This window comes from Vipera berus (genome assembly GCF_964194415.1).
Source record: "Vipera berus genome assembly, chromosome: 2".
NCBI lineage: Eukaryota > Metazoa > Chordata > Lepidosauria > Squamata > Viperidae > Vipera > Vipera berus.
Genome location: NC_138203.1, coordinates 264205979 through 264228864, shown reverse-complemented (window position 1 = coordinate 264228864; position 22886 = coordinate 264205979). Strand labels below are relative to the sequence as shown.

The window sequence follows — 22886 nt, the reverse complement described above, 5'->3', positions numbered from 1 at the left end:
TTGAATGGAAGTCCGCCAGAAATGCCCATCTAGAAAAATAAAGGCCTAAATGGCCATCCACCCTGATTCTGGATATTTTAGTTCTTGAAACTTGAAAACTTGAGTTCTGTAATCAAACCCACCTGCAATAACACAGGAGAATTATCTTCAATGGATAGGCCACTACTTTGCTGACTGATGTCTCTGACAAGGCTGTGCTTTGAGAGATCCTGTATAACTGAAAACCAGCAACTCACATACTTGGACACAGAAGGGAGTTTCTCACATGAAAGATGGGTGACAAAATGCAGTAATACTGGTATCCAGAGTCCATTCATCCTTCTGCTGTGAATTTGGTCGTCACGAACACGCACGTTCAGGCAGAATTTGGTCGTCACAAGTACGCACATGCACACAGAGTTTCCTGCATTGCCAAAAAGGTGTATTTGCCAGGCTCTTGGCTCAAGAAAGTGACCCAGGTCACAGACTGTGGAGGACAGTCATTTGCTCAACAGGATAAGTCTTCAGGTGGGTGACGTCTCCTCCCCCACCAGGCCAAGAGCTAAAAGTGCCCCCCCTCTCATTAACTCAGGTTTAGAGCAGCCCATGTGGTGCACCTTGGTGGGGGATTCTTCTCCATCCTCTCTTCTGCCCTTGTCCTGCAGTATCGTATGCACCACGGGCAGAAGCGGCACAGAGAGGTCCGGGCATGTGGTCGTGGAAGTCCCTGGAGGTGGGCAAGGCATCTCTGCTCACGTATTCACCTATCAGGTAAAATAAGTCTACAGCTCAAGGGGAGATTGGACAAAAGGATGGGTGACTTCCAGGAAAGGCAGAAGTAGTCACCCATCCTCAGTTGAAGCCCTAAATAATGCATCAGGTGGCATTCGTGGAGTTAATCCCAGGACATTTGCAAGAGGTCCTTGGTGCTCTTTCAGATGTTTCATTACCAAACTAGATAATATCATCAGAGCTCAATGATGCTGTGATCTAGTTTGGTAATGAAACTTTCGCAAGAGAACAACAAAGCTCAGAGAGCACCAAGGACACACACACACACGCTCAGTTCAACCCTGAACTACAATTATTTTCTTCTATCGATACATTTGCAAGGGTTAGAAAACTCTCACCTAATGGGGGCATATCCTATTTATGCGTGTAGAGTCAGCAGCAGTAACTAGCCTATACTGTATACCACTAGTTACCAATAAATGGGACATGGAAAACAATTACCTATGCGCCTAGGTGCTCCACCCAGTCAGGTTTACCTGTTGGGATGGAACACCTTCACACATTAAAAAAAAGTCATTTTCATTTGTTGCACTGAGTTCCAGAGGGGCAGAAAAATGGGTGAGCTTTATTAGATGGCTGTCCCAAAGGTGCTTTTTTCAAGAGGCAACTGGACTTTCTTTGTTTTTCCTTGAAAGTCCAGATGCCTCTTGAAAAAAGCACCTTTGGGACAGCCATGACCAGGATGGCTGAGAATCTCCATGGACCCTCATTAGACAGGTTTCTCTTTGGTTATATGTTGTTTTAGGAGTTGCTCATGATTTTTTCTTTGTGTTTTTACAATGTTTTATTCTTACTTGTAATCTAGCCAGAGTAGTTGGGAGTTGAGTGGCCTGAAAAAAAGTGACTTACAACCCTTGCAGCATCCCCATGGCCACGTGATCAAAATTCAGATGACTCATATTTACGACAATTGCACTGTGTCCCGCGGTGTGTGTGTGTGTGTGTGTGTGTGTGTGTGTGTGTGCGTGCTGCGATCCCCTTTTGTGACCTTCAGACAAGCAAAGTCAACGGGGAAGCCAGATTCACTTATGAATTGTGTTGCTAACACAGGATTAAGTGAATCACAGCTGAAGTGATTCACTTAACAACTGTGGCAAGAAAGATCGAAAAATGGGGCAAAACTCACTTAACGACTGTCTCACTTAGCAACAGAAATTTTGGGCTCAGGTGTGGTCTCAAGTCAAGGAATGCCTGTATTCCTATTCCGAATTAGTACGTGCAATTTCTTACAGTCTGGGCAAGCCATAAAGATGTTGCTGTGTGAACCATAAGAGGTACATCAACAAGGCAACACTGTGTGCAGTTAGTGCTAAAACACTCTTGTGCTTATAAATAAGATCTACCCGAGATAAAAAAACATTCCCTATCAACTGATCCAGTAATGTGGATGTGGGGACCCTCTAACTCCCATCATGACTGAGAGCAGCTAGTCCTTGACTTACGGGTCACAATTGGGACCAGTATTTCTGTTGCTAAGCAAATCGATTGTTATGTGAGTTGCACCCAATTTCACAACCTTTTTTTTTGCCAAGGTTGTTAGCAGAATCCCTGCAATTGTTAAGTGAATCACGTGGTCATTAAGAGAGTCCAGCCTCCCCCCAGGATTTTGCTTGTCAGAGAGCAGCTGGGAAGACGGTCACAGTGATCACGTGACCCGAGGGCGCTGCAACCATTGTACATACCTACCAGTTGCCAAGTGCCCGAATTCTGATCTTGTGAGCATGGGGATGTTGCAATAGTTGTAGGTGCAACGAACGGTTGTAAGTCACTATGTTCAGTGCTGTAACTTCAAACAGTTGCTAAGCCTAGTTGTTGTAATTTGAGAAGTGTCTACTGCTATGCTGGGTAGGACTAGTAGAAATTGGAGTGCTAGATAGTTCAGAGGACCATAAGTTCCCACTTCACCTCTCACCTCTTGATGCTTTCACATGGAGCCTGGTTCAGCGAACGGGGTTACACATAGTCCTGGCAGCCTGATTTGTTTTGTATCATCCCAGGGGATTTTACTCATCAATCTTTTTCCTGAAGAGCAGTATGAACTGGGTGGAAAGAATTAGGTTTCCTGAGCAAAAATTTCCTCTGGAGCAACACAGGTCACCCTCAGCAATTTAGAGGACCCTGTTATTCAATGCACTGATGGTTTTGAAGAGGACTAGCACCCTCACTCCCCACGCACCTGCATTCTTGGCCTGGGCATCTTGCCTTTTTCTCATACAGCCATTCTTCTCCCGCTTTTCTCTGCAGAATCCAGAGCTGAAATTGGTTTCTCCAGTTCGAGGCCCCAAAGCAGGAGGAACCAGCCTCACGCTGACCGGATCCAAGCTACTGACTGGAAATCCCAGAAGAATCAGCATTTGGGTGGGACACTTCCCTTGCTACATGTAAGAAAGCGGGGCTGGCAGTAGCAACTTTTTTTCAGCTTTGCTTCTAGTTTGAGGTTGTGAGAACATGGCTCGGGTCCGAGATGTGGTTGTTGCAATCCAAGCTATTCCACCCCATGTATGCTAAAGCTTGTAAGCCGCCCTGAGTCTTCGGAGAAGGGCGGGATATAAATGGAATTAAAATAAAAATAAATAAATAAATGTATACATACAATTATATGGGCATGCAGAGAGAGAGAGATACTACTGACATGTACATGCACGATCAAAAACAACTTTTGCTATCGGGTGTAGGAATTCACTTTGGGGGGAGGGGGGGGGCTGCAGAAATTCCTGCTTTTTATGGTTGGTTGAAGATCCTCATCTATCTTTGTCCCCTTAAATCAGGGGTGTCAAACTCAATTTCATTGAGGGCCGCATCAGCATTGTGGTTGCCCTCAGGGGGCTGAGTGGGCATGGCCAGGGTGGGCGTGGCCTACTGGCTGGGCGTGGCTAGAGTGCATATGGCCTACTGGGTGGGCGTGGTCAGCTCTACATATTTCGCCTGGGCAGGAGTGGGACAGATCTGAGGGTCTCTGGCAGGAGGAGGGTCTCTGGGCCAGGGCCAAGGCAGCGGGGGCCGTTCCCTCCCTGTTTCCAGGATGGCTTCGTGGGCCGCATGAAACCACTTCGTGGGCCGGATCCGGCCCCCAGGCCTTGTGTTTGACATGTCTGCCTTAAATGAAAGGCCAGGAGCACTTGAATTTCCAATCTGCCTGCCTTCGGGAAGATTGGAGGGTTTTGACCTCATTTTTGCAAATGCATTAATCCAGTTTTTGAGTTTTCAGTTTTCCATTCGTGTATCTTTTCCATTTTCTTTCTGTTGTGCCAGCAATTTCCCCAATGCACATTATTTTCATGATTTTTTTGGCATTTTCTAAAGACTTGCTCTTACTTTATGCTTTTTTAAAGCACAATTTATTTTTTAAATAGTCTGTTTTAAGTTGTAATCCTATACATAGTTGGGAATAAATCCTATGCAATTCCAAGGAAATAATTCTGAATAGATAGGATTAGGAATGCACTATTGTTTCAGACATTAATAAAACAAAATGGTTATCAAATTAAAAACAAGAGTTTTGTGGCATCCCAGTACCATTAGACAGAACATGTAATTAAAAAAAATATAACTGAAGAGTCAGGAACATTTCATGAACATGTTTCTAACGTTTAATTAAATCAGGGAAAGGAATCATGGTTTCTCTGAGGGCAGCATATATCTACGGTCTCTTGTAGCTCCTTTCATTACACACTGGCTATGCTATGTATTTGGATGGGATTCATTTTTATGGCAAGGCAGAATCTAGGAATGTTCTTACAACGTATGGGTTGAGGAGAAAAGGCAACTCTGTCTTCTCACCTCCTCCTGGAAACTTGGAAGATATTTTACAGTAGGCCACAAAGTGCCCAACTTTGCCCACAAATACGATGTGGCTTTTAGCTTGTCTTTTTCAGTGAGGTTTCATTGGTTTGCGCTGTTGCTTAAACTGTAATATTTTCTAGAGTAGGTTTATATATTTCTCTTGCTTTGCTTTTTCTCTAAAGTCATTCTGAGATGCAGGAGCATGAGTTGCTGTGCCAGACAAGCGCCAGTAATGTGTCTACAGAGTTTTCCATCACAGTCAAATACGGCGATCAAGAACGGAAGTTGGAGCATTCCTTCTTCAAATACACCCTTGATCCCAATATCACCTACGCAGAACCAGCCAAGAGTTTCCAGAGGTAACAACAAATAGGACAGATTTAAGATGAGGCTTTGTGGTTGGAAATCCTGTCCCTTCTGCTCATGGTTGACTAGGATTTTAGGAGTCCAGTGATGTCTAAAGAGGGGCACATGTCTATTCTATCTCATGCTGAGGTATTTTAACATTTGAGGATTAAATAACCTGCAGGTTTCTGTCATGCTATCTGTTGGTGTTTCAGAACCTGCGGTGCATCCTGAGAACTACGCTAGCGGTTCCTGGTATAGAGGCCGACATAATAATTAAAACTAAAGCAAAATCTCAGAAGACAGCGGGGACAAATCTAATGTGTTTTTAGTCATTTTCCAATTTTATATATACATCTAATGTTGAGATCCGACAGATACCATTTGAGGAAGAGCATGGGTGCCATCATGCCTGCAGGCTCCATGCTGCGGATGACTATCAGATGTAGCGGTCTTCCAGATCTCTTGATGATGATGTTCTGGTCCACATAAAGGAGAAGATAATCTGTATCAAAAACTAGTTAGTCTTACTGAGGAGAAAGCAGCCAGTGTAGGTTTTGTATCCCCCATTACAATTTCCCAGATCAGATCAAATTCTCCAACCAGTAGTAGTTCTTGGGAGTCAGACAGAGAAATTATTTCAGCCAATGTACCTGCAGTTGCCAGAGTTATGTCCTGTTACCAACAAGATGGACCTTTAGATAGCATGATTGAAAAAGAGTTTCTACTACTATTAATTTAGCATTCCGACCACTGCAGGGTAGTGATGATCATCCAGTGAACCCACATATTTTCTCTACAAAGCACCAATAATTGCACAGGCAGGCAGACAACTCTGTGAACATCTGCTGTTGGACACCACAGTTGTTTCATAGTTGTTATGTTTTGGCTATTTTCAGGTGATTTTCCTTAAATTGTGGGATAAGAATGTGGAATACCATAAGGTTATTAGAATAGAAATATAGGAGGCTGCCTTAATCCTTCTTAGATTATTGGTCCATTGAATTGTGAATTCAAACTCTATATTTATATGCAAATTCAAGCTCTAGAACAATTAATCAGTGGAACATCTTGCCTTTCAGAAGTTGTGGGTGCTCCAACACTGGAAGTTTTTAAGAAAAGACTGGACAGCCATTTGTCTGAAATGGTATAGGGTCCCCTGCTTGAGCAGGGGGTTGGACTAGAAGACCTCCAAGGTCTCTTCCAAGTCTGTTGTTCTTGTGATATCAGTGGGACACAATCTGTTACTAACCCACAATCTGTTTCAACTACTGCTCTTATTGGCCCCAGACAAGGAGCTGAGTGGCCATGAATTGTACTCTGAACCATTTGGACAGTATCAAGTTGCCACCTCCTGTTCTACGCTGCCTGATGAGGCAAATGTGATAGGATCTATGAGGCTGCAAAGAATCACCCTAGGATTGTCTTTCATTACCTTAATGCAGAGGTGGGCAATTATGGCCCCTTAGAACCTGTGGACTTCAACTCCCAGAATTCCTGAACCAGTATGAATGAATGGCTGGCTCAGGAATTCTGGGAGTTGAAGTCCACAGCCCGTGAAGGGGCCACAGTTGCCCACCCCTGCCTGAATGAAACAGTCGCAACATTTCCAATACCAAAACTAAACCATCAGTGTTTGTACAAATCTGTATGCATTATTTCAGTGGTGGGCGAGAGATAAGAGTTCGTGGGCATAACCTCGATGTCGTGCAGTGGCCAAAGGTCCGTGTCACAGTTTCACCCTTGGAGCGCCGACGTCGGGGAGTGGGAAGATGGCGTAGGATTATTCCAGAAACAGAATGTCGAGAGAATGCTCTCTGCAGTGTCCAGCAAGTAAGTGAGGTAAAAAAATATCTCTCTTAGCCTGTTTCAAGTTAATTCTAGAGGCATCCCAGCTGGAGAATAGTTTGGATATTGTTCCAACAGTCAGAGCCATTTGGCTTCTGCTGATAGTTTCTAGCATGCCACGTATGGGGAAAAGAGCCATGTTCTATTCTTGAGATGACCCAGATGGTAAAGACCAGTCCCCCATCTATCCAGAGTCCGCACTTCGAAAAGCATGAGTCTAAATTACAGGAAAGGAAATTCTAATTGAGTGTTAGAAACAACTTCCCAAGCAGTAAGAAGAGTTTGACAGTGGAACCGATTACAGGTAGTCCTCAACGTACAATCACAATAGAGCCCCAAATTTCTGTTTTTAAGCAAGACAGTTGTGAGTTTTGTTCCATTTTATGATCTTCCTTCCCACAGTTAAGCGAATCACTGCAGTTGTTAAGTGAGTAACACAGTTGTTAAGTGAATCTGACTTTGCTTGTGAGATGTTCATGGGAGGTGTTCAGATGACCCCGGGACAGCTGAGCTTGTCGATCAGAAGGTTGGCAGTTTGGCAGGTCGAATCCCGAGTGCAGTGCTGCGTAACAGAGTCAGCACCTGTTACTCGTCCCAGCTTCTGCCAACCTAGCAGTTCGAAAGCACGTAAAAATGCAAGTAGAAAAATAGGAACCACTACGGTGGGAAGGTAACAGCGTTCCGTGCGCCTTTGGCGTCTAGTCATGCCGGCCACATGACCACAGAGACGTTCTCGGACAAGCGCTGGCTCTTCAGCTTTGAAACGGAGATGAGCACCGGCCCCTACAGTCGGAAACGACTAAATAGTCGAACACCGGGAGAATGTAAAAAACAACAACTGTTTAATAAACTTTCATCGGCTAATTGCTGACATCGTCAGAGTGGAATGCCGGAGGTTCAAAAGCCTGCCTATAAGACCAACTGCTTCTGCGCTCTGCTCATGGAACGTAGTGCCACTGGTGTACCCACCCCCGCTAATCGTATTGCTTCTAGTTGTTTTGCATCCGTCTGCATATTCGTGAGTTCAGGGATCCTCGCGTCTCCTGTTGTCGCTCTCTTTGCCCGCTTTGGGCGTGGCTGGATACCTGTTGCCATGGGATGGTCTTCCAATGTTTCCTGTCCTATGGCCATCCCCCTCCTGTTGCGTGTGTAGCATCCCACCTCCCATCATTAGTTCCTGCGCTGATCGTATTGGGGATTCCTTCCCCTCACCAGTAGTAGTTCTTTGCTGTTGCATGGGCCCCTGGTTCTGATCTTGCGTGGGCTGCGCCCATTGCACTCGTTGCGAGTTGTTACGCCGTTGTTCCCATTTCCTTAGTGCCTGATAGGTAGGCAGCAACTCTATATGGCAATTAATGGAGCGCTTGTCGGATAGCCACACTTCCTTTAGCAACCGGCCGCCCTTGGTGACATCTTGGGCGATGGCCTCCGCCCCGGCAAGGTTGAACATGTGATTGTTGCTGGCTATATGCCCCCACACCTGTAAGCGTTGAATACATAAATACATATTCATGAACTCACGAATATGCAGACGGATACGACACAACTAGAAGCAATACGATTAGCGGGGCGGGTAGACCAGTGGCGCCACGTTCCATGAGCAGAGCGCAGAAGCAGTTGGTCTTGAACCTCCAGCATTCCACTCTGACGATGTTGGCAATTAGCCAACGAAAGCTAAGTTTATTAAACAGTTGTTTTTTATATTATCCCAATGTTCGACAATTTTTCTCAACATATGTATGTGTGTGTGTGTGTGTGTGTGTGTGTGTGTGTGTGTGTCTTGAGGGGGTTTTTTTTGGCTGATGACAGCAAAGAAGCTTGAAATAGCTATACCAGTCTCCTTTTAATTCTTTGTTAGCGCCATATATATATATATATATATATATGTATGTGTATGTGTATGTGTATGTGTATGTGTATGTGTATGTGTATGTGTATATGTATATGTATATGTATATATGTATATGTATATATATATATATATATATATATTATAAGGGACGCGGTGGCTCAGTGGGTTAGGACGCTGAGCTTGTCGATCAGAAGGTTGGCAGTTTGGCAGGTCGAATCCCGAGTGCCGCGTAACAGAGCGAGCGCCTGTTACTCGTCCCAGCTTCTGCCAACCTAGCAGTTCGAAAGCACGTAAAAATGCAAGTAGAAAAATAGGGACCACTACGGTGGGAAGGTAACAGTGTTCCGTGTGCCTTTGGTGTCTAGTCATACCGGCCACATGACCACGGAGACGTCCTCGGACAAGCGCTGGCTCTTTGGCTTTGAAACGGAGATGAGCACCGGCCCCTAGAGTTGGAAAAGACTAGCACGCATGTGCGGGGGAACCTTTACCTTTACCTTTACCTTAAACTTAGCTTTCGTCGGTTAACTATATAAAAGGGGAGAATTTATTGCTTTTTCTTTTCCTTCAGCACCCAGCTGGGGTGGATCCCACATGTTAAATTTAATTTATCACTTTTTCTTCTTTTTTGTACATTATTTTTTTCTTTTTTGTTGTTGTTAAGGTTGAATATATGCTTTTGTTTTGTTTCATTTTGTTTGTTTTACTGTTTTATACTTTATTTTTATGATTCAAATAATAAATAATATTTAAAAAATAAAAGTGGAAAATGGTCGTATATCCCTTTGTTTTTTAGTGAAGTTGTAACTTCGGATGGTCACTAAAAGAATGGTTATAAATTGAGGACGACCTGTAACCAGGGAAGTGGTGGGCTCCACTTCCCTAGACACCTTCCCTTTTCCTAGACAGGCAGAAACTAAACTAAACTAAACTCAGTGAGGATGCTTCGATTTGGATTCCTGCGTCGAGGGATGTATCTACCGGCCCTTCCAACTCTATGATCTACTATCTTTGGCCTTGCTAGGAATCTTTCTGTTATGCTGGGAAGTGTGGTGCCCTTTCAGGATTGCCAAGAACTGGGATGAATCTTTACAGTGCTCGTTCTAAGCAAATGCTGCTGATAAAAGATGTTTGATTCCTGGGGTTTCCATAGGTGTTTTTGCTGAGATTTATGTATTTATTTGTTTTATTTAAGACATTCATGCAGCCGCCCATTTTCTAACCAATTCTGAGCAACTCCCAATCAAGTTACTACTACAGTATTACAAATTAAAACCTTCCCATGTAGTAAAGTTCCCCTGCTCACTCTCTCCGGAACCTTCTCAGCTAGCAGCGATCTGCCATTTTGTATGTTTTGCTTCGCCAAAAATAGAAATACTTTTTAAAGATTTTTTGTTATCCCACTTTTATTATTTTTATAAACAACTCAAGACACATACCTGATGCTCCTTCCTCCGATTTGCCCCATAATAACAACCTTGTGAGAGGGACTGGGATGGGAAAGAGTGAGTGGGCCAAATTCATCCAGCTGTCTTTCATGCCTGAGAGAGGACTAGAACTCAGAGTTTCCTGGTTTCTAGCCTAGTGCCTTAATCACTACACCAAACTGGCTCTGTTGTGGCAAAGCAGGCAGAAGGAATCATAACCAAATGTGAATCTCATTTTTTAAAAAAAGTTCATTGTTTAAATATATCAACAGTACCTTTTTACTACTGGATTTTAGGTGATTTTTTTTCCTTTCCACAATTTACTTTTAATTACTAATTTATTTTCATGAAAATAACAGTGGAACATATGTCTGACTCCCAAACCTCCCCCATCCCAATTTCCCCCCCAAGCTCTCTATAAAATAAATTGGACTGAAAAGCAAAATATACACTCACAGTTTCCCTGGTTCACTGGTGTCTTACAGCTTTCAGTCCAAAATTCTAAGCTCTATTCTTATCTACTGTGCTTGGAGACTTGGGTCTAGGAATGGATCTTGGAAAAGGGTATGCAGAAGAGCCACTTTAGGAATTTCTTGGAAATAGAAATTTCTTGAAAACAGTAGCTTTGGAAGGGTGGAGAATTAATTGTACTCATTCATTTCCCTTCATTTCTGATCCTAGTTTGAAGAGCCATGTCAAGTCAACTCCTCGAACCTCATACTTTGCAAGACACCAGCTATTAAGCCATTGTCCCACTCCATTCACGTAAGACTGGAGTTTGTCCTGGATAATCTCAGCTTTGACTTCAATGCCTTCCATCCCACTGGCTTTTCTTACGAAGTTGACCCCTTCCTGAAGCCCCTCAACACAGACGATATCACCAAACCCTACCGTCACAAACCTGGAAGCATCATCTCTGTGGAGGTAAACAGAAGAACTTGTTCTCCATAAATGGAAGCAGCGTCTCTTCTTTGGTTATTGGCTGTGATTATCCTGCATTATTCCTTTGGTTTTGTTTCAAAAATTAACAGCTGAGATACTCAGGATGCTGTATTTTATTAATTTTACTCATTTCTGAACTGCCCCTTAGAGAAGGAGTCTGAATGGTGTACAACAAATTATTTTAAAGTATATGCAAGTTTTTGAAAGTATTATTTATATATAAATAATTATTTATCAACTGTACATGCATTTATGTATTCATTTGATCCATTCATTCATTTACAGTGCACATTTCTGCTAGGAGCTCATGGTGATATAGCTAGTCTTCTGTCCCACTCATTTTTTCCTCACAGCTACAAGCCTGAGAGAGAAAGGTCAGACTGAGTTAATTCAAAATCAGCTATTGATTTCTACGGCTGATGGTGGCTGGAAAAGGGCTATGTGCAGCCCTAGCCAATGCATCTTACTGAACACTGATGAGCTTTAGTAAAGCAGGAAGAATATTATTCCTTCCGCTTTACAAATAGTCTGCCATAGGCTAGGATGTTCTGTATAATCCCCAGGGATAATAATCCAAGATACTGTTGACCTCCTCTACTTCATAAACCTGACAAATCTTTTAACACAGGGACGAAGAATTTATGATTTTTCCACAATTCCCTTTAGCACTACTCTCTAGATTGGGGGTGAGAAAAAAATGGACGAAAAGGAAATCATAAGTGTAGGCAGTGTTGAAAACTTATATTGCTGCAGGCATGGATGAATTAACCAGAAAAGAATTGAAGCATAGATGTGATTAAAATATGGATGTGGTTTGTTTATGGGGAGCTAGAAACTTACGTAATATGTGCATGAGGGGTGCATCTGTGCCTGATACCTGGAGGAATGCCACTATTGTTCCTTTATACCAATGTTTTTCAAACTTGGTGGCTGGAGAAATCTGGAAATTGAAGGCCATTCATCTTAAAATTGCCAACTTTGAAAAACACAGCTTTATTCAAGTGGAAAGGTAGGAAGAACAAATGCTAACACTGCATGGAGCTTGGTTTGCTGATGTAGCCTGGGAATGTTTGGCAGAAGTCTGGTTCAATGGATACAAGGATGACAGTGAATAATATTTGGGAAATGAAGTAAGATTCTGCACCTGGCAGGGGATGCATAAACCAGTTTTTTTGCTCTTAGCGAGTCTTTGAGAAATGTGTGAATATGAGAAAGAAAGATGAATGCAGAAAAAGTTCAACTGCCAGAAAAATTAATCATAAAACAAACAAGTTTCAATTAGAGTGTATTTTGTATGGAGTTCAAATTTAGTTATAAAATGTAATAGGCTATGATGGAACAGAACATGTTTGGTAATAATTGGAATTCACAGAGACACCCGACCCTCAATCTCTCCTCTGCCCTCAGCACAGAAATGTAAGTGGAACTTGCCTGCTCCTAGCAAGCTAGTGACTATTTTATTTTTATTTTTAACTGCTTATTTATTTGCAAACTGGAAATGAATAGACCAAGGTTCCTCGAAGTAGACAATATTGTAATGATGGAATAATGCAAGGGGTCAATGTTCTTGTTATTAGTATTATTCACAGTACTATTAAGTAAAGTAGCATTTGTTAAATTATTTTATATAATAAATGTTTGGAGGTCAGCAAACAATCTGAAACGTCATGAAAGAGCTGATGAGCTGTTGGGGACCCCTGGGGTAGAGTAACCAAAGGTGCTTTTTCAAAAGGTAACCTGTCTTTTTTCCTTGAAGATGATCTGCTTCTCATCCAAGAAACCTCTTCAGTTCTTTAAATCCTTCCGTCTCCACTGTTCAGTCAGAACTGAAGAAGCTTCTTGGGTGAGAACTGAAATGTTTTCAAGGAAAAACAAAGTCCAGTTGCCTTTTGGAAAAGCATCTGTGGGACAACGATGACTTGGATAATTGAGAATCTCCATTGACAGGGTGTGGAGTACCTTTTCACAAGAGTGTCCTTATCTCTGTTCCCCCAGGGAGAAAATCTGGATCTGGCCATTTCTAAAGATGAAGTAAAAGCCATGATTGGAGTTGGGGTCTGCTCAGTCAAGACCCTCACGAAGAACCACCTGTATTGTGAGCCTCCTACTGAACAACCGGCCCCTCAACACCGGGCTAAACGGGAAGGTACTGACTCACTGCCAGAATTTACGGTAAGACGTAGCCTAGAGATATTGAGAATTAAATTCAATCCAGAATGGGAAACTTGATTTAGGAACTTGTTTTGCTTTAATCCGTTCCAGAGGGAGGGAGGAAAAAAAAGAAATGAAAACTTTTTGTCATTGGTTTCTCCCTTCTCCATCAGCAGCTCTGAGGGTATAATTGCCTGGGTCCAACCTTTGGCTTCCCTGGGCTGCATTTAGTGAGGAGGAATTGTCTTGGGCTGCATATAAAGTATATAATATAGTTAATGTGTATAAAAAGGTAAAGGTAAAGGTTCCCCCGCACATGCGTGCTAGTTGTTTCCAACTCATCTCCGTTTCAAAGCCGAAGAGCCAGCACTTGTCCGAGGACGTCTCCGTGATCATGTGGCCGGCATGACTAGACGCCAAAGGCGCACGGAACGCTGTTACCTTCCCACCGTAGTGGTCCCTATTTTTCTACTTGTGTTTTGACGTGCTTTCGAAGTGCTAGGTTGGCAGAAGCTGGGACGAGTAACAGGCGCTCACTCTGTTACGCGGCACTCGGGATTCGACCCACCAAACTGCCGACCTTCTGATCGACAAGCTCAGCGTCCTAACCCACTGAGCCACCATGTCCCTAATGTGTATAAATATTGCTAAAAACCACACAAGAATGTTAAAAGTTTACAATCTTGTGGGGCTGCATTGCTAACTGTCCAGGGCTGCATGTGGCCCATGGGCTGTGGGCTGGACACACCTGGTCTGTTGGATAAAGCAGCTCAAATTCTTGTCAACAAAACGAAAATTCAGAAAATAATGCCAAAATAGAATTCTTTTATTGGCCAAGTGTGGTCAATAAGATCTCAGTGCACATACAAGCAAGAGTGATAAGTCGTGAGCAACATAAAATACGTTCGTCATAAATCATAAGATACCACACATTCATCATAAATCCTAAGATGTCACAAATCCTAAGATGTCATGGATCGAAAGGAGCGAAAATAGGACAGGTGGTTAGTTGTGATGCTTGAGAAATTGTGATGGGATTTAGTGAGGAGGTAGATTTCCCAGGAGGGAGGGGCGCGTTCCAGAGGAGTAACTCAGCCCAGATATTATGTGTGAGAGAAAGAGGGTGAAGACAGCCGCTCCCTAATATTCACATACTGTAGATGCAGATCGTGTTGTGATTCAGGGTCAGCCTGTGGGTTCGGCAGTTGGGTCGGACAACTCAGAGGAGGAGGAGGGGGGTGTTGAAGAGCTTGCTGAGGGGATTGGACAGCTTGATGAGAGCCCCCAGCAAGGCCCCTCTCATCTGGTCACGATGCAGACCCAGCTGTGTGAGCCTGACAGCGTGGATGAAGATGACCCACAGCTGGCCCTGTTCAAGGACGCCCGACGCAGGAGGCAGTCAGTCAGGAGTAAACAGAGGGAGGCAATGGGGCACCTCGGAAGGAGGCACAGAGAGGCCACGCCCTGAACTGTATTTAAGGGGAATGTGTGGGAGGGCTGGTTTGCTGAAGGCAACCGCTTGGATTGTTCCTGCTTCTTAGCTCGTGTTTTATGGTTGGTGTCTTGTCTTGCTCTGTTTTATGTGAATAAATTTGGCAGGCGTTATTCCAGCCTCTTGCCGTTTGTAGAGGGGTTGTCCCTGCCTTTTCTGCAGGGCCGGTAGTAGGCTGGTACAGAACAGATCAGTTGAGTGCTCAGTCTGGCAAGATCTGTCGATAGGCCTGAAAAGGACTCAGCTTCTTGGAAGAATTGCCATGTGTCATTCTTGGTTTTTGGGCCTGAGAGAAATGTTACGTTTGTCCAGCGCGATGAAATGCTTATCTCCCAGGCTGGCGTATTGACACGTTTGTCCTCCTGCAGGTTCAAATGGGGAACAAGAACTTCTGGCTCGGTCGTGTGCAATATGACACAGAGAGTCAGCTCACTTTCCCCCTGGAGGCCCAGATTGGCTTGGGAGTGGGGACCTCTTTTGTGGCTTTGATTGTACTCATCATCGTCTTCATCTACAGGTGAGAAGAAGGTGGCCAAGTGGATTTCCTAGCAGAAATGGGATTAGACTCAGGGCCTGCCCGTTTCCCCAAGTCCGCAGCGGTAGGCAACCTCGGCTCTTTTATGACTTGTGGACTTCAACTCCCAGAATTCCTGAGTCAGCTTATACTTGCCTACTCCTGCCCAAGTGGGATCCTATTCCACATGTCTAGTACCGATCTAGAGAAGCAGCGTCAACAGATACACCCAGTGCTTTTTTTGTAAAAGAAAAAGGTGCCGGAACTCACACATGTCATACAACCCGCCATGCCTACCCTACAAGGTTCCATCCAAAAAAGGTGCCCGAACTCCGTTCTGAGCGTTATGAGAAAAAAAGCCCTGGATACACACCCACTGTCTTTGCCATCCCCATACCTGAGCGAGAAGGAAACGTGTCGTCCCCAGTGGAAGAGCATCTCCTTTACATGCAAAAGATCCTGGTCCTGCCATTTAAAATGGATTTAGTAACTAGTGAGGGGAATGACTTTCCATGAGATGGGCGGCCATGTAAATTTGATTCATAAATAAATGAAATAAATAAAGGATCTTGTTCAGCCTGCTGCCCGTTTAAGGAGACGGCACAAAAGAAGATGAATAAATATTCCAAGGATCCAATATCCTTGTTTACCTCTGTGTGATAATGTAAGTCACATGCATGCTGCCCGCATGCCTAATTACTTTCTTTTAGCAAGACAGGAATATCCAAATCCTAGCACTTTTAGCCAGTTTGTGTTTCCAAACTTTTACTGATTTGCTAGTGTGCAGATAGTTCAGGGAAACAGCTAATCCTGGATCTCAGTCTGTGTGCCTTGCCCCACAGAGGCTTGCCAAAATAAATTTTGCTTCCACTGTCTGAACTTTTATCACTCCAGCTGAGGTTTTGTGTTCAACACGCCAAATTTTCTGCAATTCCCCTTCAATGAACCCCTTAAAAAAAACTTTTTCCTTGCCCTAGTTCCTGCTCTCCAGATTCAAATTGTAATAAAAATTACACACTCTGCCAACGTCTCTCAAATGATCCGGTAATGCAATTTCTGAGGATTGCATCATGCATTTTTTTTACTCAGCTTAAATCCAACAATTATTTTGTCCGTGTAATTGAAAGGAATAGGCCAATTCTCCAGCACAGAAATAAAGAGAGGAAATATGGGAGTAAGGTAGTCCTCGACTTACAACCACAATTGAGCCCACAACTTTTGTTGCTAAGCGAGACATTTGTCAATGAGTTTTGCCCCATTTTGCAACCTTTCTTGCCATAGTTGTTCAGTGAATCACGGCAGTTGTTAAAGTAGTAACACGGTTGTTAAGTGAATCTGGATTCCCACTGACTTTGCTTTTGACATGACCGTGGGGATGCTGCAATGGTCATAAGTGTGAAAAATGGTCAAACATCACTTTTTTCAGTGCCATTGTAACTTTGAACAGTCACTAAATGAATTGTTGTAATTCGAGGACTTCCTGTATATTCTCCAATAAAAGGGGTACCTGCATAAGATTTGGGAAGAAAGGGACCAGCATGGTTTTATTTCCTTTTTTCATCATAGGCGGAAGAGCAAACAGGCCCTGAGAGATTACAAAAAAGTCCAAATCCAGCTCGAAAATCTGGAAACAAGTGTTCGGGATCGGTGCAAAAAAGAATTTACAGGTAAAAAAGAAAGCATACTTCCCTCTCCTTCCGATTCAGTCCTTTCTTACAGTCACAGATCAGAGTTAAAAATTAAAACATGAAAGTAAAATAAAAAATAGAGCAGAACAAAGCAAGACTTAATATTACATTACAGTCAGTGGTGAGATCACCAATGAGTGGCCAAAGTCTGCCTCATTTTGTAGGCACCATAATAGAATTTAACTACGTGCAAAGAAATTATCTCATACAGCTGTACATAAAAGAGATCAGAATTTCCAGGATATTTTACCAGGTAAGGAGTCATGAGCCCAGGAATCCTTAGAGAGCAGGGGTCCCCAACCCCCGGTCCATGGACCAGTACTGGGCCGCGGCATGCCAGCAACCGGTCCGCACAAACAAGCAATGTCCCCATATGCGAGATGCAGGCAGCATACAAAACCATGCACCTTCCTGTCCACGGAAACACCTCTCCAGAGGTTGGGGACCTCTGTTATAGAGGGAACAGTACAACAGCATTTGAGCGGTGGCTTCAATGGCTCCTTGTCCATAAGGACACACTCAGCTCGTATGGGACGTTTTTATAGCTGGCCTCCAGAACTGCTGTGGGAGAACATTGCAACATGCTAGAGTTAGTGCCCTTTGAAATTTAGAAACAATTATATAATATACAGTAGGTATCTTGCTGGTTTACGAAGGGGGTCTCAAGAAAGCGTTCTTGAGTACAGCATATAAGTCCTGTTGGATCTCCTGGTCTTTAATATGTAGTTTAAATGGGGACTAGGACAACTTGCTGTAACCAGCTCAGGGCCAGGTTTCCACAGCCCACTCACTGCAGCCATCTCACCAAAAACCAATTCGCCACCGCCGTCTTGCCACGGCCAACCCGTCATAGCCATCTCACCACAGCCATCTTGCCGTGGCCAGTTTATTGTAGCCAACTCACAGCAGGACAATTCACATGGGATAACTCAGTGCGATGTTATCCACCACTGCTTCTTCTACCTTATTTCCACTTTTGTCAATGAAAATAACATCGAAGAAGGAATGGCAGATAATATTTAGCGTGTTGAGTTATCCCACGTGGAATTACCCCAGGGCGAGTTGTCCCCTGGTGACTTGCATGTGGCAAGATGGCCATGGTGAAATGGCCACGGCAAGATGGCCGTGCTGAAATGGCCGCCGCAAGATGGCTACGGTGAGTTATTCCATTCTGGTTTAAACGCACTAAGTGCACGCTCATAGATGAAGAAGACACATTCTCTCAGTTCGTGATGTAAGGCAGAAGCATTTTTAGTTTTCTATGTTTATGAGACCCCTCTCTTAGCTCACTTCCGTATGACTTGTGTGCTTCCTCTATTTCTAGACCTCATGACTGAAATGATGGATCTCACCAGTGACTTGGTTGGCACGGGGATTCCTTTCTTGGATTACAAATGCTATGCAGAACGCATCTTTTTCCCGGGCCACCGGGAGTCACCCTTGCAAAGGGATCTCGATGTGCCTGAATCTCGGCGGCAGACAGTTGAACAAGGCTTGGTGCAGCTCTCTAACCTTCTCAACAGCAAGCTCTTTCTCACCAAGGTATGTTTTAAATAAAGAATCAAATCAAATTAACCACATCAAACACAGTTCTCCCATGCAGGGTCCAGGTCATAACAAATAGGCTAAAACGAGGCATATAGTATACCACTTTAATCCCACTTTACAATGCCTTGATAAGGCCACACTTGGAATACTGCATCCAGTATTTTTACATCACCACGATGTGAAAAAGAAGTTGAGACTCTAGAAAGAGTACAGAGAAGAGCAACAAAGATGATCAGGGGACTGGAGGCTAAAACATATAAGGAACGGTTGCTGGAATTGGGTATGTCTAGTTTAATGAAGAGAAGGACGAGGGGTGACATGATAGCTGCGTTCCAATATCTCAGGGGTTGCCACAAAGAAGAGGGAGTCAAGCTATTCTCCAAAGCACCTGAAGGCAGGATAAGAAGCAACGGATGGAAACTAACTAAGGACAGAAGCAGTCTAGAACTTTCCTGACAGTTAGAAGAATTAATCAGTGGAACAGCCTGCCTCCAGAAGATGTGAATGCTCCAACACTGGAAGTTTTTAAGAAGAGAACCATTTGTCTGAAATGGTATAGAGTTTCCTGCCTGAGCAGGGATTGGACTTGATTACCTCCAAAGTCCCTTCCAACTTTGTTGTTGTTGTTGTTGTTATGCTATGGCTGAGTTTCCATAATGCCCAGGTTTGCTTAAGGCCTACAGATTGCACTCAAATAACATTCTCACTTGCAAACTGGACCACATTTATGGCCACCTAGAACATCCCACAGTCAAGTGACAATGTTTCACACCACATTTGCTTCTGATTTTTGGCAATTCCCCCCCCCCACCATAGCTAACCATTGATTTGCTTAATGACCGTAGTGGTCACTTAATGACATTTTATGCCATAGTCATAAAATGGGGTTAGCCATGTGAGCAACCTGCTTTACAGCTGTCGTATCTTATGACCATGATGGGCAGGCCCCATTATGGTTGTTAGTTGAGGACTACCTGTAATACGTTATTTGTAAAAATAATAGAAGCAGTATACAAAATAATGAAAATGATTTTTAAAAAATGCAAACCTACCCAGACTGCATGTATTCTTTCATTGGCATATAATAAGACATGGAATTTTTGGCTTTGTTTATTCCTGCTGAGCTGTTTTTTTGTTTTTGTTTTTTTGGTTTGTTTTAACTTTTTATGGAGGTCATAACCAATCAATTAAAATGCCTGTTCCTCTCCCCCACCCCCAGCCAAGAAATAATTGCCTAAGTGCAGTGTCATCTTACATTATCTCCCTTTTGTCTAGTTTATTCACACCTTGGAAATCCAGCGCACATTTTCTCCAAGGGACCGGGCTTATGTCGCATCACTTCTCACAGTCGCCTTGCATGGGAAACTTGAGTACTTCACAGATATCCTCAAGACCCTCTTGAATGACCTGGTAGAGCAATATGTGGCCAAGAACCCAAAGCTGATGCTGAGAAGGTGAGGTCACTGTCAGAAAAACAGCCTGGGGGAGTTAAGACAAATTGAGGAAGAGTAAATGCATCAAAAGGGATGCGGTGGCTCAGTGGGTTAGGACGCTGAGCTTGTCGATCAGAAGGTCGGCAGTTTGGCAGGTCGAATCCCGAGTGCCGCGTAACAGAGTGAGCGCCTGTTACTCGTCCCAGCTTCTGCCAACCTAGCAGTTCAAAAGCACGTAAAAATGCAAGTAGAAAAATAGGGACCACTGCGGTGGGAAGGTAACAGCGTTCCGTGCGCCTTTGGCGTCTAGTCATGCCGGCCACGTGACCACGGAGACGTCCTCGGACAAGCGCTGGCTCTTTGGCTTTGAAACGGAGATGAGCACCGGCCCTTAGAGTCGGAAACGACTAGCACGCATGTGCGGGGGAACCTTTACCTTTACCTTTTAGCATACCTTTGTGAAACAGGATATTGGATCCAAGAGGCTTTTGTTCCTTTCTCAGATTGAATAACCTTCTCTTGATTGCTGGCTCATATGGATAAACCTGGTCTGAACCCTGGCTGTACGAAAGGCCATCAGAACTAAATCAGAACTAGAATATTTAGTCCAGTGTTCTGTTTCCAACAGAGAACTGCTAAAAAGTTTAGCTGTGGCCAAGAAAGTAATACTCCATTCCCAGTATTTGCCAGCTAACACAATAGGCCTCTAAGTAAGAAATAATGGCATATCACCTCTTGATATGAGAATGGAGTAAGAGTTTTCTGCGAAGGCCTTCCATAAGAATCTGACAGTGTCCACCTCTCACAAGAGATTTCGGCGGGTATACTCTCCATCAGTGCTTTTTTTGTAAAAGAAAAAGGTGCCGGAACTCACACACGTCATACAACCCGCCTTGCCTACCCTACAAGGTTCCATCCAAAAAAGGTGCCAGAACTCCGTTCTGAGCGTTCTATGACAAAAAAAGCCCTGCTCTCCATGATATTCAAAGAATTTTTTTTAAGAGACCTGAATTTACCTCCCTTTTCAGTGTTGAAGTTTTAATTTTTATTGCCCTTTGTTTTAGCTTTCTTTAAACCAATTGGGAGGTTTATTAGCACTGAAGAACAATGTACAGTGGAGTCAAAGTTGAAACAACTTCAATGTCTCTTTCAGGACAGAAACGGTGGTCGAGAAGCTGCTGACCAACTGGATGTCCATCTGCCTCTACGCGTTTGTCAGGGTGAGACATCCATCAATTCCCTTATACCTAGAAGGTCAACATATTTATATATATATATATATATCATGTAATTCTCAGCTAGGTAGTTGCATAAACCTCTGCTCTGATAATGCCAGGGACCCCTTAATTCTCAGCTGCTAGCATCTTGATGGAGGAGTACAGAAGGCTTAGTGAGACATCCAAGACTCCAGTGTCCTCTTGTGCATTAAATATTGCTAAAGCGGATGAATAAGAGTCTGAGTTGGCTCTGGATCCAGGAACAAGACATCCTAGCCAAGTGGTGTTTTTTTAATTAGTGACATGATGACATACTGGGAACGGTCAGACCTGTGAAATAGGAATCTATACCGTGCCTGTTTTTGGCACACTAATGCTTAGGCTGAGCCCAGACTTTTTTTAATACTGCTGCAGGCAGGCCAGCTGCTGACTAAAACAGATTTGCTCGTCCTATGAATTGGACGTTGAATGTCCTTATGAATCTTTCAGGGTTTCAGGCCCAGGTGATGCCTTTCCTAAGACCTATCGTTTTATAATAGGTTTGCATGGTTACTCGTGATGCACATCAGACTGGATTTGTTTGCCAGATGAAAGTTAAACTTTGGCCCTGAACCTGGCCAGAGACTTCAGTCATCCCCTGACCTAGTTCTGATGTACAGCTAAAAGGTCAGAAATGCAAGGTGGAAACTCTAGAGATGATGAGGATTTCTCTGTTTCTCCACTAGGACTCTGTTGGGGAGCCCCTCTATATGCTCTTCCGGGGCATCAAGCACCAAGTAGACAAGGGTCCTGTGGACTGGGTCACTGGGAAGGCCAAGTACACCCTGAATGACAACCGACTTCTCCGAGAAGACCTAGAATATCGCACACTGGTAAGGGCTGATCATGGACCTATCAGGAAGAAGCACCCAGCTAGAACCAGTCTTGGACCACCCAATTGGCTGGATGCTTCTAGCGTGCATCTTCAGAGTCCAGGACGCTTCTTTCCCATCTCCATCCTCTTCCTAAGACTCTTCCCATTCTTAGCAAGTGGTCCTTTTCAAGCTCAGTACAGGTAGCCCCCGACTTACAGCAGTTCGCTTAGTGACCGCTCAAAGTTACAACAGCTCTGGAGAAAGTGACTTATGGCCGTCTTTCTCAGTTACGACCTTTTCAGCATCCCCATAATCCACGTGATCAAAATTCAGAGGCTTGGCAAGTGATTCATATTTCTGAAGGTGGATGTGTCTTGGGATCATGTGATCCCCTTTTGCGACCTTCTGACAAGCAAAGTCAGTGGGGAAGCCACAGGCACTTAACAACCGGCTTACTAACTTATCAGCTGCAGTGTTTCACTTAACAACTGAGGCAGGAAAGATCGTAAAATGGGGCAAAATTCATTTAGCAACTGTATCACTTAACATCAGAAGATTTGGGCTCAATTGTGGTCACAAGCTGAGGACTGCCTGTAGATTAAGCCAGTCTTCACCTTAGCTAAGCAAACATAATATGGGATGGCAAATGGTGCAACTCTTCTTGCCTGGGCTACTCCAACCTGTTGCTCTCCATGGGATGTTTGACTTTAATTCGCACATTGGATGTGCAGTGACATCATTGCACAAATGACCTGATTGCATAAAGATGTCATGACACTATACAAGCACAATAAGTACGATAATTGGATTTGCTATGCAAATCCTGGGAGCTGAAGCCATAACACACCTAGACTGGAGAAGACTGTATTAAAGCATGAGCATCCTTTTTCACTTTTTTTCAGCTTAAATAATACTTGATTACTTTAATAAGGCTGGGTTCACGTGCTGAACTGAGATGAATAACATACAGTTCCTGTATCAACATAACATGTTGTTCTCAGCCATAATGACATAGCTCCCA

At 43.7% G+C, this 22886-nt stretch overlaps 2 protein-coding genes across 2 annotated transcripts in view; one reads left to right on the top strand and one right to left on the bottom strand.

The window, feature by feature from the left end:
* The window catches only part of TADA3 (transcriptional adaptor 3), a 701258-nt gene that overhangs the window by 105653 nt on the left and 572719 nt on the right, over nt 1–22886 (bottom strand). The gene's annotated exons all lie outside the window — the stretch shown is intronic.
* Nucleotides 1–22886, top strand: part of PLXNB1 (plexin B1) — a 136027-nt gene that overhangs the window by 92074 nt on the left and 21067 nt on the right. Inside the window, exons 16-27 of the mRNA XM_081319087.1 lie at nt 645–750; nt 3016–3152; nt 4737–4913; nt 6564–6732; nt 10708–10950; nt 12964–13140; nt 14980–15128; nt 16692–16792; nt 18138–18355; nt 19637–19815; nt 20948–21014; nt 21737–21883. Coding sequence (XP_081175213.1) covers nt 645–750; nt 3016–3152; nt 4737–4913; nt 6564–6732; nt 10708–10950; nt 12964–13140; nt 14980–15128; nt 16692–16792; nt 18138–18355; nt 19637–19815; nt 20948–21014; nt 21737–21883 — 1870 coding nt within the window. The remainder of the gene's footprint in view (nt 1–644; nt 751–3015; nt 3153–4736; nt 4914–6563; nt 6733–10707; nt 10951–12963; nt 13141–14979; nt 15129–16691; nt 16793–18137; nt 18356–19636; nt 19816–20947; nt 21015–21736; nt 21884–22886) is intronic.